The 18,210-nt window shown below is 45.0% G+C and overlaps 1 protein-coding gene across 3 annotated transcripts in view; it reads right to left on the bottom strand.

Moving 5' to 3' along the window:
• sema5bb (sema domain, seven thrombospondin repeats (type 1 and type 1-like), transmembrane domain (TM) and short cytoplasmic domain, (semaphorin) 5Bb) overlaps positions 1 to 18,210 on the bottom strand; it is a 99,524-nt gene that overhangs the window by 37,934 nt on the left and 43,380 nt on the right. For 2 of the 3 annotated variants that reach the window (XM_055908101.1, XM_055908102.1), the window contains 6 exons: positions 17,412 to 17,511; positions 17,146 to 17,191; positions 6,630 to 6,692; positions 5,778 to 5,876; positions 1,165 to 1,378; positions 79 to 364 (listed from right to left, as the gene is read on the bottom strand). In XM_055908101.1, coding sequence (XP_055764076.1) covers positions 79 to 364; positions 1,165 to 1,378; positions 5,778 to 5,876; positions 6,630 to 6,692; positions 17,146 to 17,191; positions 17,412 to 17,511 — 808 coding nt within the window. Of the gene's footprint in view, positions 1 to 78; positions 365 to 1,164; positions 1,379 to 5,777; positions 5,877 to 6,629; positions 6,693 to 17,145; positions 17,192 to 17,411; positions 17,512 to 17,679; positions 17,857 to 18,210 lie in introns of those variants that run through there. The other variant, XM_055908103.1, reaches the window with a different exon arrangement.

The raw sequence follows: 18,210 nt of genomic DNA, 5'->3' as shown, positions 1-18,210 counted from the left end.
TGTGTGTGTGTGTGTGTGTGTGTGTGTGTGTGTGTGTGTGTGTGTGTGTGTGTGTGCACGTGTGTCTCTCTCACTCACACGTTGGTGGTGAAGATGCCGTAGATGAGGTCCTGTTCGGGCAGATAGAAGGTGCTCTGCAGCTCGTTATAGTAGAAGGGGATCTCTCCTGACCGCGAGCAGTTCAACCGCGCCTTCATGAACGTAGTCCAAGTGTCCTCCAATAGGAAGCGACCGCCCACGTCGTTCTTACAGACCCGGGCGACCCGGGAGAACACGGCCCGACCGCAGTCGTGTTCGACTGCGTTCTCTCTCAGGAAGAAATAGGTGAAGAGACCCACCTCATAGACTGAGATAAAGTGAGGGTCTGGAGGAGAGAAGGAGGGGAGGAGGGGAAGGGCGAGGGGGAGGGGAGAAGAGAGAAATAGAGAAAGAGAGGGAGGGAAGGTGTAAGTTAGGCATGAGATACGGTATTTCAGCTCCAAACGGCTGACGCAGCGGCAGGAATGTGAGCAATGATGTTGATGGCATGGAATCAGTAGTTCTCTTCCTTACACTTTCCTATTACCATTAGGACTCATCCTCTAGGATTCCTTACACTTTCCTATTACCATTATGACTCATCCTCTAGGATTCCTAACACCTTCCTATTACCATTAGGACTCATCCTCTAGGATTCCTTACACTTCCCTATTACCATTATGACTCATCCTCTAGGATTCCTTACACTTTCCTATTACCATTAGGACTCATCCTCTAGGATTCCTTTCACGTTAGAACATAAGGAGTGCCTCTAGCCAGTTACAGTGGGCTGTTCAGTAATGTATTGGCATTGAAATAGAATTGCTAGAATGCAAATACCCCATCAAGTTTATGTTCCCTGATGGGTGATGTTCCCTGATGTTCCCATATTGAATGTACCCATAATCAGGAAGCAAAGCAGGAAGTACAGTCATGATCCAATTGTAATTCTATTCCTACACTATTAGACAAAATAGTTCCAAAAGCGTTCTTCGGCTGTCCCTATAGGATAACCTATTTTGGCTCTAGGTAGAACCCTTTTGGGGGTTCTACATGGATCCCAAAAGTGTTCTACCTGGAACCAAAAAGGGTTCTTCAAAGGGTTCTCTTTTTTTCTACGAGTGTTTGGTACAGATGAGTGTTTACCGTTGAGCCATTTGGAGTTGTACTGGGCTGTTCGCAGCGGCGGCATGTTACCAAGGCTACGGTAGATGACGGGGTCACGACCCGAGAAGTCGATGACAGTGGCGGCGTAGAGTTCGCCCTTCTCTGTTACCATGGCAGTGGAGTTGTGACGCGGGTCGTAGGGGCATCTCGCCACCCCGTTCACCGTGTCCATCACCCGACTGATGTTTCCTATCTGGAAGAGGATGGAAGAAGGGTGAGGATAGAGGTATGTCCAGATGTCCAGACTAGGATCCTATACAGCAGGAACAGGCCACTCCATTCAGCTGCGCGATGATTTTTGTCGGAGCGGATGTCGGGGGCCCGGAACATAATTATTTTAATTTGTAGACTACAAATAGACCACAACTAAGCCCCAAAAATATTGTATTTGAAAATAACAATCCCTTCATACGTTGATTACATTGAGACACGATCATGTCTCCTTTTTTACTCGTGGGAATACTGGGGAACAGATTTCTTAAATTAATCTTCTTTTTTTTAACCAAAAACTCAAATCCCCTGCGGGCTGGTTTTGGCGCAGACACCTGCTATACAGTATGCATGACCAAAACATCCCTTCATACTATACTGAACACAAATAGAAACGCAACATGGAAAGTGTTGGTCCCAGAAATGTTCCATCGGCACAAACAGCTTATTTCTCTCAAATTTTGGGCACAAATTTGTTTACATCCCTGTTAGTGCATCTTATGTGGGGGACAATAGAAGGACACTCTAAAATGTACAGTTTTGTTACACAACACAATGCCACAGATCTCTCAAGTTGAGGGAGTGTGCAATTGGCATGCTAACTGCAGGAATGTCCACCAGAGCTGTTGCCAGAGAAGTGAATGTTAATTTCTCTACCATAAGCCCACTCCAACGTCGTTTTTGAGAATTTGGCAGTAAGTCCACGAACCCCGCCAGCCCACATCCGTCTTCTTCACCTGCGGGATCGTCTGAGACCAGCCACCCGGACAGCTGATGAAACTGTGGGTTTGCACAACCAAATAATTTCTGCACAAACTGCCAGAAACCATCTCAGGGAAGCTGATCTGTGTTCTTGTCGTCTTGACCTGACTGCAGTTCGGCGTCGTAACCGGGCAAATGCTCACCTTCGATGGCCCCTGGCACGCTGGAGAAGTGTGCTCTTCACGGATGAATCCCGTTTTCTACTGTACCGGCAGATGGCAGACAGCGGGTATGGCGTCGTGTGGGTGAGTGGTTTGCTGATGTCAACATTGTGAACAGAGTGCTCCATGGTGAACAGAGTGCTCCATCCTGTTACTCCGCTCTCCTCTCCCTCTCCTGTTACTCCTCTCTCACCCTCCTCTCCCTCTCCTGTTACTCCTCTCTCATCTCTCTCTCCTGTTACTCCTCTCTCCATCCCCCTCTCCCTCTCCTGTTACTCCTCTCTCATCTCCCTCTCCTGTTACTCTTCTCTCATCTCTGAGCTTGATGCCTTGATAAGCTCCTTTCCTGAGGACGGCTCACCTCTCACAGTTCTGGGGGACTTTAACCTCCCCACGTCTACCTTTGACTCATTCCTCTCTGCCTCCTTCTTTCCACTCCTCTCCTCTTTTGACCTCACCCTCTCACCTTCCCCCCCTACTCACAAGGCAGGCAATACGTTTGACCTCATCTTTACTAGATGCTGTTCTTCCACTAACCTCATTGCAACTCCCCTCCAAGTCTCCGACCACTACCTTGTATCCTTTTCCCTCTCGCTCTCATCCAACACTTCCCACACTGCCCCTACTCGGATGGTATCGCGCCGTCCCAACCTTCGCTCTCTCTCCCCCGCTACTCTCTCCTCTTCCATCCTATCATCTCTTCCCCCCGCTCAAACCTTCTCCAACCTATCTCCTGATTCTGCCTCCTCAACCCTCCTCTCCTCCCTTTCTGCATCCTTTGACTCTCTGTGTCCCCTATCCTCCAGGCCGGCTCGGTCCTCCCCTCCCGCTCCGTGGCTCGACGACTCATTGCGAGCTCACAGAACAGGGCTCCGGGCAGCCGAGCGGAAATGGAGGAAAACTCGCCTCCCTGCGGACCTGGCATCCTTTCACTCCCTCCTCTCTACATTTTCCTCTTCTGTCTCTGCTGCTAAAGCCACTTTCTACCACTCTAAATTCCAAGCATCTGCCTCTAACCCTAGGAAGCTCTTTGCCACCTTCTCCTCCCTCCTGAATCCTCCTCCCCCCCCCCCCTCCTCCCTCTCTGCAGACGACTTCGTCAACCATTTCGAAAAGAAGGTCGACGACATCCGATCCTCGTTTGCTAAGTCAAACGACACCGCTGGTTCTGCTCACACTGCCCAACCCTGTGCTCTGACCTCTTTCTCCCCTCTCTCTCCAGATGAAATCTCGTGTCTTGTGACGGCCGGCCGCCCAACAACCTGCCCGCTTGACCCTATCCCCTCCTCTCTTCTCCAGACCATTTCCGGAGACCTTCTCCCTTACCTCACCTCGCTCATCAACTCATCCTTGACCGCTGGCTACGTCCCTTCCGTCTTCAAGAGAGCGAGAGTTGCCCCCCTTCTGAAAAAACCTACACTCGATCCCTCCGATGTCAACAACTACAGACCAGTATCCCTTCTTTCTTTTCTCTCCAAAACTCTTGAACGTGCCGTCCTTGGCCAGCTCTCCTGCTATCTCTCTCAGAATGACCTTCTTGATCCAAATCAGTCAGGTTTCAAGACTAGTCATTCAACTGAGACTGCTCTTCTCTGTATCACGGAGGCGCTCCGCACTGCTAAAGCTAACTCTCTCTCCTCTGCTCTCATCCTTCTAGACCTATCGGCTGCCTTCGATACTGTGAACCATCAGATCCTCCTCTCCACCCTCTCCGAGTTGGGCATCTCCGGCGCGGCCCACGCTTGGATTGCGTCCTACCTGACAGGTCGCTCCTACCAGGTGGCGTGGCGAGAATCTGTCTCCTCACCACGTGCTCTCACCACTGGTGTCCCCCAGGGCTCTGTTCTAGGCCCTCTCCTATTCTCGCTATACACCAAGTCACTTGGCTCTGTCATAACCTCACATGGTCTCTCCTATCATTGCTATGCAGACGACACACAATTAATCTTCTCCTTTCCCCCTTCTGATGACCAGGTGGCGAATCGCATCTCTGCATGTCTGGCAGACATATCAGTGTGGATGACGGATCACCACCTCAAGCTGAACCTCGGCAAGACGGAGCTGCTCTTCCTCCCGGGGAAGGACTGCCCGTTCCATGATCTCGCCATCACGGTTGACAACTCCATTGTGTCCTCCTCCCAGAGCGCTAAGAACCTTGGCGTGATCCTGGACAACACCCTGTCGTTCTCAACTAACATCAAGGCGGTGGCCCGTTCCTGTAGGTTCATGCTCTACAACATCCGCAGAGTACGACCCTGCCTCACACAGGAAGCGGCGCAGGTCCTAATCCAGGCACTTGTCATCTCCCGTCTGGATTACTGCAACTCGCTGTTGGCTGGGCTCCCTGCCTGTGCCATTAAACCCCTACAACTCATCCAGAACGCCGCAGCCCGTCTGGTGTTCAACCTTCCCAAGTTCTCTCACGTCACCCTGCTCCTCCGCTCTCTCCACTAACTTCCAGTTGAAGCTCGCATCCGCTACAAGACCATGGTGCTTGCCTACGGAGCTGTGAGGGGAACGGCACCTCAGTACCTTCAGGCTCTGATCAGGCCCTACACCCAAACATGGGCACTGCGTTCATCCACCTCTGGCCTGCTCGCCTCCCTACCACTGAGGAAGTACAGTTCCCGCTCAGCCCAGTCAAAACTGTTCGCTGCTCTGGCACCCCAATGGTGGAACAAACTCCCTCACGACGCCAGGACAGCGGAGTCAATCACCACCTTCCGGAGACACCTGAAACCCCACCTCTTTAAGGAATACCTAGGATAGGATAAAGCAATCCTTCTGACACCCCCCCCCTTAAAAGATTTAGATGCACTATTGTAAAGTGGCTGTTCCACTGGATGTCATAAGGTGAATGCACCAATTTGTAAGTCGCTCTGGATAAGAGCGTCTGCTAAATGACTTAAATGTAAATGTAAATGTAAATCTCTCTCCCTCTCCTGTTACTGCTCTCTCATCTCCCTCTCCTGTTACTCCTCTCTCCATCCACCTCTCACTCTCCGGTTACTCCTCTCTCATCCCTCTCTCCCTCTCCTGTTACTCCTCTCATCTGCCTCTCCTGTTACTCCTCTCATCTCCCTCTCTTGTTACTCCTCTCTCATCCCCCTCTCCCTCTCCTGTTACTCATCTCCCTCTCCCTCTCCTGTTACTCATCTCCCTCTCCCTCTCCTGTTACTCATCTCCCTCTCCCTCTCCTGTTACTTCTCTCTCTTCTCCCTCCCCTCTGTTACGCCTCTCTAATCCCCCCTCTCCCGTTACAGCTCTCTCGTCCCCCTCTCCCTCTCCTGTTACTCATCTCCCGCTCCCTCTCCTGTTACTCCTCTCTCATCCCCCTCTCCCTCTCCTGTTACTCATCTCCCTCTCCCTCTCCTGTTACTCCTCTCACATCCCCCCTCTCCTGTTACTCCTCTCTCATCTCCTTCAACTCTATCTTCATCCTCTCCCTCTCTCTCTCACCTGCCGGGTGGTGCAGACGGGGGTAAAGGCGTTGGTTCCACAGGTAAAGATCCGCCTCCCGGTGATGAGCAGGACCCGGATGTAGTTCTGACACTCATCCTGCGGGGACGGGAACACGGGAGGTCAAACGTCAAAGATGTCATAACACCACCATACAATAGTCTATGTTAATTTATTCCTGTACAAGGTTAGTACAGATTCTAGTACACTTCATTGAAGCTATCTAAATATCTCTGGTGAGGGCAGCCCCTTTAATGTAGAACTCTACCAGTCGTCTGTCTTTCTCTATCTAAATATCTCTGGTGAGGGCAGCCCCTTTAATGTAGAATTCTACCAGTCGTCTGTCTTTCTCTATCTAAATATCTCTGGTGAGGGCAGCCCCTTTAATGTAGAATTCTACCAGTCGTCTGTCTTTCTATATCTAAATATCTCTGGTGAGGGCAGCCCCTTTAATGTAGAATTCTACCAGTCGTCTGTCTTTCTCTATCTAAATATCTCTGGTGAGGGCAGCCCCTTTAATGTAGAACTCTACCAGTCGTCTGTCTTTCTCTATCTAAATATCTCTGGTCAGGGCAGCCCCTTTAATGTAGAATTATACCAGTCGTCTGTCTTTCTCTATCTAAATATCTCTGGTGAGGGCAGCCCCTTTAATGTAGAACTCTACCAGTCGTCTGTCTTTCTCTATCTAAATATCACTGGTGAGGGCAGCCCCTTTAATGTAGAATTCTACCAGTCGTCTGTCTTTCTCTATCTAAATATCTCTGTTGAGGGCAGCCCCTTTAATGTAGAACTCTACCAGTCGTCTGTTTTTCTTTATCTAAATAGTCTAGAACTGCCAGACAGCTACATTACCTCTGTCTTTCCTTTGCTCTGACATGACCGCTTGGTGTCTTCATCTGGTCCCCATTCTACTGCCTAGAGAAGAACATGACACAAAGAAATGACATATAAACGTGTGCACAATAACGTGGACAGAATGTGTAGATTGGATCCTTGCTAAATCAGATTTAGTATGGGATATGTATTGTATATACTATTATACATACACTATTATACATACTCATACACAAAAGTATGTGGACACCCCTTTTTAGCCACACCCGTTGCTGACAGGTGTATAAAATTGAGCGCACAGCCATGCAATCTCCATAGACAAACATTGGCAGTAGAATGACCCATACTGACTTTCAACGTGGCACGGTCAAAGGATGCCACCTTTTCAACAAGTCAGTTCATCAAATTTCTGCCCTGCTAGAGCTGCCCCGGTCAACTGTAAGTGCTGCTATTGTGAAGTGGAACGTCTAGGAGCAACAATGGCTCAGCCGCGAAGTGGTAGGCCACACAAGCTCACAGAACGGGACATCCAGGTGCTGAAGTGTGTTGCTCGTAAAAATACTCTGTCCTCGAATGCAACACTCACTACCAACTTCCAAACTGCCTCTGGAAGCAACATCAGCACAAGAACTGCTTGTCGGGAGCATCATGAAATGGGTTTCCATGACCGAGCAGCCGCACACAAGCTTAAGATCACCATGCACAATGCCAAGTGTCGGCTGGAGTGGTGTAAAGCTTGCCGCCATTGGACTCTGGAGCAGTAGAAACATGTTCTCTGGAGGGATGAATCACGCTTCCATCTGGCAATCTGACAGACGAATCTGGGTTTGGCGGATTCCAGGAGAACACTACCTGCCCCAATGCAGAGTGCCAACTGTAAAGTCTGGTGGAGGAGGAGTAATGTGAGGCTGGTTTTCATGGTTCGGGCCCCTTAGTTCCAGTGAAGGGAAATCTTAACGCTACAGCATACAATGACATTCTAGACGATTCTGTGCTTCCAACTTTGTGGCAACAGTTTGGTGAAGGCCCTTTCCTGTTTCAGCATGACAAAGCCCCCGTGCGAGGTCCATACAGAAATGGTTTGTCGAGATTGGTGTGGAAGAACTTGACTGGCCTGCACAGAGCCCTGACCTCAAACACATTGAACCCCTTTGAGATGAATTAAAACACGACTGCGAGCCAGGCCTAATTGCCCAACATCAGTGCCCGACCTCACTAATACTTTTGAAGGTGAATGGAAGCAAGTCCCCGCAGCAATGTTCCAACATCTAGTAGAAACCTTCCCAGAAGAGTTGAGGCTGTTATAGCAGCAAAGGGGGAACAACTCCATATTAATGTCCATGATTTTGGAATGAGATGTTCGACAAGCAGGTGTCCACATACTTTTGTAGTGTATAATACATGTATACTGTTAACTATGAACTGTTGTTTGCACATTTACACAGCTAATGCAAGACATATGACAAATTACATTACACTGATCCCCCCCAACTCAATTACTGCCCTGCTAGAGCTGCCCCGGTCAACTGGAAGTGCTGTTATTGTGAAGTGGAACGTCTAGGAGCAACAATGGCTCAGCCGCGAAGTGGTAGGCCACACAAGCTTACAGAACGGGACCGCTGAGTGCTGAAGCGCGTTTTGCGTAAAAATACTCTGTCCTCGATTGCAGTCAATCACTCCAGTCTAATCACCATGGCTACTCCCCCCAACTCAATCACTCCAGTCTAATCACCATGGCTACACCCCCAACTCAATCACTCCAGTCTAATCACCATGGCTACAACAATTGGATCTTGACCACAGGCCAAACAAAAACAAGTCATCCAGCTAACACAAAATGTTCTAACAACATTTGCACATGGTTCCCCTATTTTGCATATAACTTTCCAGGAATATTTTTTGGGGTTCAGTAAGGTAGCCTAGTGGTTAGAGCGTTGGCCTAGTAACTGAAAGGTTGCAAGATCAAATCCCTGAGCTGACAAGGTGTTCCACTGTTCCTAGGCTGTCATTAAAAATAAGAATTTGTTCTTAACTGACCTGCATAGTTAAATAAAGGTAAACAAAATAATCGGGCATAAGAATAGTAGTATGATTAAACTGTATTCTCTGTTCATACAATTTCATTGTGGTGAAGAAAGCTGAGAGCAAAAAGCAGCACCTCCTTTTTTGGGGAAATGTTATCATAGTTCTGGGAAACTGTCTGAAACTGCAAATCAAGGTTTGTTTACACCATAAATATAAGTGTAAACAAACGTAGTAAATACAATTGTGTGCACATCTCAAGGCCCAAAATTGCCGCCCAAGACTGAAATGTAATTTCACTAAAATAGCTGATAAATACATTGGTATGTGTCCTACCATTACAATGCTGACCTGCACAAACTATTTTCTATTTCCTATTAAACCGATATCTCTCAGACCCTCAAACTTAAGGGGACTCCTTACACTGACACACCTTACAGTACACTGTAGCATTTCACTGTGCTTTACTTTGGAGCCACTGAAACCGGCCTCAGCCTCGTGAAAGTTCACTGCTAAACTCACTCCCACCAAGTCTTTCCCTCAGTCACCCCTGACAACAGAGCTCCCAAATCTACTTCTAAAGATCAGGGACAAAGCGTGAATGAATGACCAAACTGAAAACTCTTCCCTGTGTTTGCATAATGCCATTGTGGCCACTGGTGCAGTGGTCGATTAAGGAGTTGGTTCTCAGAGGTGTCATTCATGGTTCGCTTGCTCTGATAGGCCGACCAGGGCCTCCAAAGTCACACATGTCACTCCCTCCCCCCAGCCTGCTCCTTGTCCGTTCATTCAGTATAGCGTTGATGAATGACATGAGACTCTTATTGAGACGGTCAGTGGGCCCTTTGTTCGAGGACACTCCTTAAGTACCTGGATGTATACTGACTACACTCCTTACGTTCCTGGATATATACTGACTACACTCCTTACGTACCTGGATGTATACGGACTACACTCCTTAAGTACCTGGATGTATACGGACTACACTCCTTACGTACCTGGATGTATACTGACTCCAATCCTTAAGTACCTGGCTATAAACTGACTACACTACTTAAGTACCTGGATTTATACTGACTACACTCCTTAAGTACCAGGATGTATACTGACTACACTCCTTAAGTACCTGGATGTATACTGACTACACTCCTTAAGTACATGGATGTATACTGACTACACTCCTTAAGTACCTGGATGTACAGTATGCTGACTACACTCCTTAAGTACCTGGATGTACAGTATACTGACTACACTCCTTACGTACCTGGATGTATACTGACTACACTCCTTAAGTACCTGGATGTACAGCATGCTGACTACACTCCTTAAGTACCTGGATGTACATTATACTGACTACACTCCTTAAGTACCTGGATGTATACTGACTACACTCCTTAAGTACCTGGATGTACAGTATACTGACTACACTCCTTAAGTACCTGGATGTATACTGACTACACTCCTTACGTACCTGGATATATACTGACTACACTCCTTACGTACCAGGATGTATACTGACTACACTCCTTAAGTACCTGGATGTATACTGACTACACTCCTTACGTACCTGGATGTACAGTATACTGACTACACTCCTTAAGTACCTGGATGTATGCTGACTACACTCCTTAAGTACCTGGATGTATACTGACTACACTCCTTAAGTACATGGATGTATACTGACTACACTCCTTAAGTACCTCGATGTACAGTATGCTGACTACACTCCTTAAGTACCTGGATGTACATTATACTGACTACACTCCTTAAGTACCTGGATGTATACTGACTACACTCCTTAAGTACCTGGATGTACAGTATACTGACTACACTCCTTAAGTACCTGGATGTATACTGACTACACTCCTTAAGTACCTGGATGTATACTGACTACACTCCTTATGTACCTGGATATATACTGACTACACTCCTTACGTACCTGGATGTATACTGACTACTCCTTAAGTACCTGGATGTACAGTATGTTTACTACACTCCTTAAGTACCTGGATGTATACTGACTACACTCCTTAAGTACCTGGATGTATACTGACTACACTCCTTAAAACCTGTCTAGGATGAGGGTGCCGCTAGCGGCACTCCCCCCCCACCCCCACTGAAAAGGCAGAGCCGCGAAATTCAAAAAAAATATTTTTTTTCAATATTTAACTTTCACACATTAAAGTCCAATACAGCTAATGAAAGACACAGATCTTGTGAATCCAGCCAACATGTCCGATTTTTAAAATGTTTTACAGGGAAGACACAATGTGTAAAGATGTATCTATTACCTAAAAACACATTAGCATAATCCACAATCTTTTATTTGTCCACCAACACCAGTAGCTATCACCAATTCGGCTAAACTAAGATATTTATAGCCCCTAACCAAGAAAAAAACTCATCAGATGACAGTCTGATAACATATTTATGGTATGGGATAGGTTTTGTTAGAAAAATGTGCATATTTCAGGTAGATGGCATAGGTTACAATTGCACCCACCGTCACAAAAATGGACTAGAATAACTACATAGAGCAACGTGTTTACCTACTTACTAATCATCAAACATTTCGTAAAAATACACAGCATACACTAATCGAAAGACACAGATCCTGTGAATACAGACAATATTTCAGATTTTCTAAGTGTCTTACAGCGAAAACACAATAAATCGTTATATTAGCATAGCACATAGCACATAGCAGCCCAGCATTGATTCTAGCCAAAGAGAGCGATAACGTCAACATCGCCAAAATATATTATTTTTTTCACTAACCTTCTCAGAATTCTTCAGATGACACCCCTGTAACATCACATTACAACATACATATACAGTTTGTTCGAAAATGTGCATATTTAGCCACCAAAATCATGGTTAGACAATGTGAAATGTAGCCCAGCTGGTGAGAAAATGTCCGTGCGCCATATTAGACAGTGATCTACTCTTATACATAAATACTCATAAACGTGACTAAAAAATATAGGGTAGACAGGGATTGATAGACAATTTAATTCTTAATACAATCGCGGAATTACATTTTTTAAATTATCCTTACTTTTCAATACAGTTTGCGCCAAGCGAAGCTACGTCAAAAAACATGGCGTCCTAAGCCACTAACATTTTTCGACAGAAACACGATTTATCATAATAAAAATGTCCTACTTTGAGCTGTTCTTCCATCAGTATCTTGGGCAAAGGATCCTTTCTTGGGTCTAATCGTCTTTTGGTGGAAAGCTGTCCTCTTGCCATGTGGAAATGCCAACTGCGTTCGGGATGAACTGGAAGCTTGCCCAGCGATTCACAGCGTTTCAGAAATAAATGTCCCAAAATCGCACTAAACGGATATAAATTGCTATAAAACGCTTTAAATTAACTACCTTATGATGTTTATAACTCCTATAACGAGTAGAAACATGACCAGAGTAATATTACTCCCTCCACTAATGCTTGGAACAGGTGCGGGTCGGTGTCCTCCAGGCGCATGACGCAGCTCCAAAAGAGTGACTAGCTACAGGGTTTTTTAATTTGTAGTGCCTGTGAACGCGCAATCGACCCCATTCAAATCGTCATCACGTAAAGGCATCCAGGGGAAGACGTAAGCAGTGTCCGTATACTCATAGCAATAACTGTGGCCTTTTAACTGACTCCAGATCAGGGGCCAACATTTCTGAAATCTGACTCCATGTCAGGGAAATTGCTGTAGAATGGGTTCTGTTCCACTTAGAGACAAAATTTCAACTCCTATAGAAACTATAGACTGTTTTCTATCCAATAATAATAATAAATATGCATATTGTACGATCAAGAATTTTGTGGGAAGCCGTTTCAAAAATTACACGATTAGCATAAATAGTGACAACAGCGCCCCCAGCCTCAACAGGTACCTGGATGTATACTGACTACAATCCTTAAGTACCTGGATGTATACTGACTACAATCCTTAAGTACCTGGATGTATACTGACTACACACCTTACGTACCTGGATGTACAGTATACTGACTACACTCCTGAAGTACCTGTATATATACTGACTACACTCCTTAAAGAAACCTGGATGTATACTGACTACACTCCTTAAGTACCTGGATATATACTGACTACACTCCTTAAAGAAACCTGGATGTATACTGACTACACTCCTTAAGTACCTGGATGTATACTGACTACAATCCTTAAGTACCTGGATGTACAGTATGCTGACTACACTCCTTAAGTACCTGGATGTATACTGACTACACTCCTTAAGTACCTGGATGTATACTGACTACACTCCTTAAGTACCTGGATGTACAGTATGCTGACTACACTCCTTAAGTACCTGGATGTATACTGACTACACTCCTTAAGTACCTGGATGTACAGTATGCTGACTATACTCCTTAAGTACCTGGATGTATACTGACTACACTCCTTAAGTACCTGGATGTATACTGACTACACTCCTTACGTACCTGGATGTATACTGACTACACTCCTTACGTACCTGGATGTATGCTGACTACACTCCTTAAGTACCTGGATGTATACTGACTACACTCCTTACGTACCTGGATGTATACTGACTACACTCCTTACGTACCTGGATGTATACTGACTACACTCCTTACGTACCTGGATGTATACTGACTACACTCCTTACGTACCTGGATGTATACTGACTACAATCCTTAAGTACCTGGCTATAAACTGACTACACTACCTTACGTACCTGGATGTACAGTATACTGACTACACTCCTTAAGTACCTGTATATATACTGACTACACTCCTTAAAGAAACCTGGATGTATACTGACTACAGTCCTTAAGTACCTGGATATATACTGACTACACTCCTTAAAGAAACCTGGATGTATACTGACTACACTCCTTAAGTACCTGGATGTATACTGACTACACTCCTTAAGTACCTGGATGTATACTGACTACAATCCTTCAGTACCTGGATGTACAGTATGCTGACTACACTCCTTAAGTACCTGGATGTATACTGACTACACTCCTTAAGTACCTGGATATATACTGACTACACTCCTTAAGTACCTGGATGTATACAGACTACACTCCTTACGTACCTGGATGTACAGTATACTGACTACACTCCTTACGTACCTGGATGTATGCTGACTACACTCCTTAAGTACCTGGATGTATACTTACTACACTCCTTAAGTACCTGGATGTATACTGACTACACTCCTTACGTACCTGGATGTATACTGACTACACTCCTTCAGTACCTGGATGTATACTGACTACACTCCTTCAGTACCTGGATGTACAGTATACTGACTACACTCCTTAAGTACCTGGATGTATACTGACTACACTCCTTAAGTACCTGGATGTATACTGACTACACTCCTTCAGTACCTGGATGTACAGTATACTGACTACACTCCTTAAGTACCTGGATGTATACTGACTACACTCCTTCAGTACCTGGATGTATACTGACTACACTCCTTCAGTACCTGGATGTACAGTATACTGACTACACTCCTTAAGTACCTGGATGTATACTGACTACACTCCTTAAGTACCTGGATGTATACTGACTACACTCCTTAAGTACCTGGATATATACTGACACACTCCTTAAGTACCTGGATGTATACTGACTACACTCCTTAAGTACCTGGATGTATACTGACTACACTCCTTACGTACCTGGATGTATACTGACTACACTCCTTAAGTACCTGGATGTATACTGACTACACTCCTTAAGTACCTGGATGTATACTGACTACACTCCTTAAGTACCTGGATGTATACTGACTACACTCCTTAAGTACCTGGATGTATACTGACTACACTCCTGAAGTACCTGGATATATACTGACTACACTCCTTAAGTACCTGGATGTATACTGACTACACTCCTTAAGTACCTGGATGTATACTGACTACACTCCTTAAGTACCTGGATATATACTGACTACACTCCTTAAGTACCTGGATGTATACTGACTACACTCCTTAAGTACCTGGATGTACATTATACTGACTACACTCCTTAAGTACCTGGATGTATACTGACTACACTCCTTAAGTACCTGGATGTACAGTATACTGACTACACTCCTTAAGTACCTGGATGTATACTGACTACACTCCTTAAGTACCTGGATGTATACTGACTACACTCCTTATGTACCTGGATGTATACTGACTACAATCCTTAAGTACCTGGATGTCTACTGACTACAATCCTTAAGTACCTGGATGTATACTGACTACACTCCTTAAGTACCTGGATGTACAGTATACTGACTACACTCCCTACGTACCTGGATGTACAGTATACTGACTACACTCCTGAAGTACCTGGATATATACTGACTACACTCCTTAAGTACCTGGATGTATACTGACTACACTCCTTACGTACCTGGATGTATATTGACTACACTCCTTAAGTACCTGGATGTACAGTATACTGACTGCACTCCTTAAGTACCTGGATGTATACTGACTACACTCCTTAAGTACCTGGATGTACAGTATACTGACTACACTCCTTAAGTACCTGGATGTATATTGACTACACTCCTAAAGTACCTGGATGTATACTGACTACACTCCTTAAGTACCTGGATGTATACTGGCTACACTCCTTACGTACCTGGATGTACAGTATACTGACTACACTCCTGAAGTACCTGGATGTATACTGACTACACTCCTTACGTACCTGGATGTATACTGACTACACTCCTTACGTACCTGGATATATACTGACTACGCTCCTTACGTACCTGGATATATACTGACTACGCTCCTTAAGTACCTGGATATATACTGCCTACACTCCTTAAGTACCTGGATGTACAGTATACTGACTACACTCCTTAGGTACCTGGATGTATACTGACAACAAAGTTCAGTACTTTTTAAAGGCACGTTTAACATTTTAACATTTGCCGATAGTGGTACAGCGTAGGATCTTAATTTGAACCAGTTTGCTACAGCAGGAAAAAAATCCTGCACCAACAGGAAATTTTAATTATTATCTGGATTATAATTTATGGTCATCTTTGTAGAATATTAGTGTTTTTCATCATGAATTTTGTTCTGGAGGCAGCGCTGCGGAGTGGTCACTCGCTAGCACAGCCACAAATTCATAAAATCTGATTTTAAACCTAACCCTTTCAAAGTGGAAATTACAAACTTCCGAAGCCTTTTTAAACCTGAAACATACTACAAGTTAAAATTTCCTGCATAGCAGGAAAGTTCTCCTGCAAAAGGGTGATCCAATTAAAATCCTACATCTGTATATTGAACTTGTAAAACGACTTTGTAAGAAATGATTTATGTTATACGCAGTCATCCTTGAACTTCCAAATAAAATTATTGTACCTTGTATCCATGGATACAAATGGATCATAATTTGTAGAGAAAAAACACTCCAATCATATCATTAAAGGAGAGAGGTTCTTTGTAATATTCACGGTATGTCCTTTAGTTGTATACTGATGAAAAGCAATTCATACAGTTAATGACATATCGAGGAGCCATTGTAAGAGATGGAATATATTTCTAATATCCCTAAGACAGACAGCCGGACGGCCGGATGGACAGGAAGACATCTGTGCATTCTGCAGCACTGTGACATTTCCAAAACAGCTTATTCAGATTGATTTTAGGGAGACGTTTGATGGGTATTATCCCAAGAAAGCAATGACGTGGCCCTCAGGACAAATTTGACAGAAAGTTCATGACTGACATCAAATTGATCAGCCGTTTAGCAATGACAGAGTAGGGATCAGGGGAGGGAGAGGAGACAAGGGAGAGAGAGAGCGAGACAGAGAGAAAGAGAGTGCAATAGACAGAGAGATAGACAGAGAGAGACAGAGAGAGAGACAGAAAGAGAGCGCGATAGACAGAGAGAGAGAGCGAGACAGAGAGAAAGAGAGTAAGATAGACAGAGACAGAAAGACAGAGAGAGATAAACAGACAGAGAGATGAATGTTTATTTATTTTCCCTTTTGTAATTTAACTATTTGCACATAATCTGAATTTGACATGTCTTTATTATTTCTGTGAATGTAAAGTAAAGTTTACTGTTCATTCTTTTATTGTTTATTTCACTTTTTGCTTATTATCTATTTCCCTTGCTTTGGCAATGTAAACATGTGTTTCCCATGCCAATAAAGCCCCTTAAATTGAAATTGACAGAGAGAGGGGGGGGGTGCAATTTGAGAGTGAGGGGGCAGAGTAAAGGTAGCTGGGTAGATCCCGTTCCTGTGTGATGTAACTCCTGGTAAACACCAATCTGGCCCAGTAAACCCTCAGTGTGTTGACATTCCTAACCCCCCCCCCCCCCTTCCCCCACTAAGCTAAGGAACGGAGCCTACTGGCCAACCGTTACTCTGATGCGTCTGGTCTCTTCTACAATTTCAACAAACTACATGGTTGCCTAGCTACCATTTGGAAGAGTGAAAACAGCCCTAAGTAATGTGGTGTGTAATAACAGTGGGAGCATGGAGAGCTGTGAACTGCTTACCTGTAAGAGAGAAGCATTACTGAGACTCAGTCTGAAGAGGTGATTTCTGAAGATAGAGGAGAGAGAGTTCTAACCAACATGATGGCATATTCTACGTCAGTAAAACAACAAGCAAAAGTCTGTTGTGTTGGATGTGTGTATACATGTAAAATAGGTGGTCTGTGTGTGTGTGTGTGTGTGTGTGTGTGTGTGTGTGTGTGTGTGTGTGTGTGTGTGTGTGTGTGTGTGTGTGTGTGTGTGTGTGTGTGTGTGTGTGTGTATCTCACCTAGCTCCCACAATCAGCTGGTTTCTGGTCAGGTCAAGGGTCAGCTGGGAAAAGTCCTTCACTCCGGGACGAGAGAATCGTGACATCCAGGGACTCAATGCTGAAAGGAGGAAGAGGAGGGAAGGAAGAAGAGAAGGAAGAGGAGGATTAGGAGTACGAGGAGGTGAAACAAGTGTGAACATCCAGTCAGTTTGGAAACCGACACCAAACGGTCGCTGGCTCAGGCCCTGCTCTGACTGTGTGAAATGTCTCTCCCCTGATGCTTTACCTGGAACATAGGGATGAGCCTTTCAGCCTGTGTCATCTACTGATTTTTCATGAGGCATCAGTTCAATCTAGCTCCTGTAGATCCATTATGACAGTAGCAGGCTAACACAGTAGTAGCATGCTAACACAGTAGTAGCAGGCTAACACAGTAGTAGCAGGCTAACACAGTAGTAGCATGCTAACACAGTAGTAGCATGCTAACACAGTAGTAGCATGTTGACACAGTAGTAGCATGCTGACACAGTAGTAGCATGTTGACACAGTAGTAGCATGTTGACACAGTAGTAGCATGTTGACACAGTAGTAGCAGGGTAACACAGTAGTAGCAGGGTAACACAGTAGTAGCAGGCTAACACAGTAGTAGCATGCTAACACAGTAGTAGCATGCTAACACAGTAGTAGCATGTTGACACAGTAGTAGCATGTTGACACATCTGTATCATATCAAGATCAGTGCGACTGTGAGAGCGGGTGGCTCAAAACCAAAAACTGTCTAACCAGCAGATAATCTCTCCTTGAGCCCTGTGCTGAC

This window comes from Salvelinus fontinalis, chromosome 41, assembly GCF_029448725.1.
Source record: "Salvelinus fontinalis isolate EN_2023a chromosome 41, ASM2944872v1, whole genome shotgun sequence".
NCBI lineage: Eukaryota > Metazoa > Chordata > Actinopteri > Salmoniformes > Salmonidae > Salvelinus > Salvelinus fontinalis.
The sequence above is the reverse complement of the archived record's forward strand: the minus strand, read 5'-3'. Positions and strand labels throughout refer to the sequence as shown.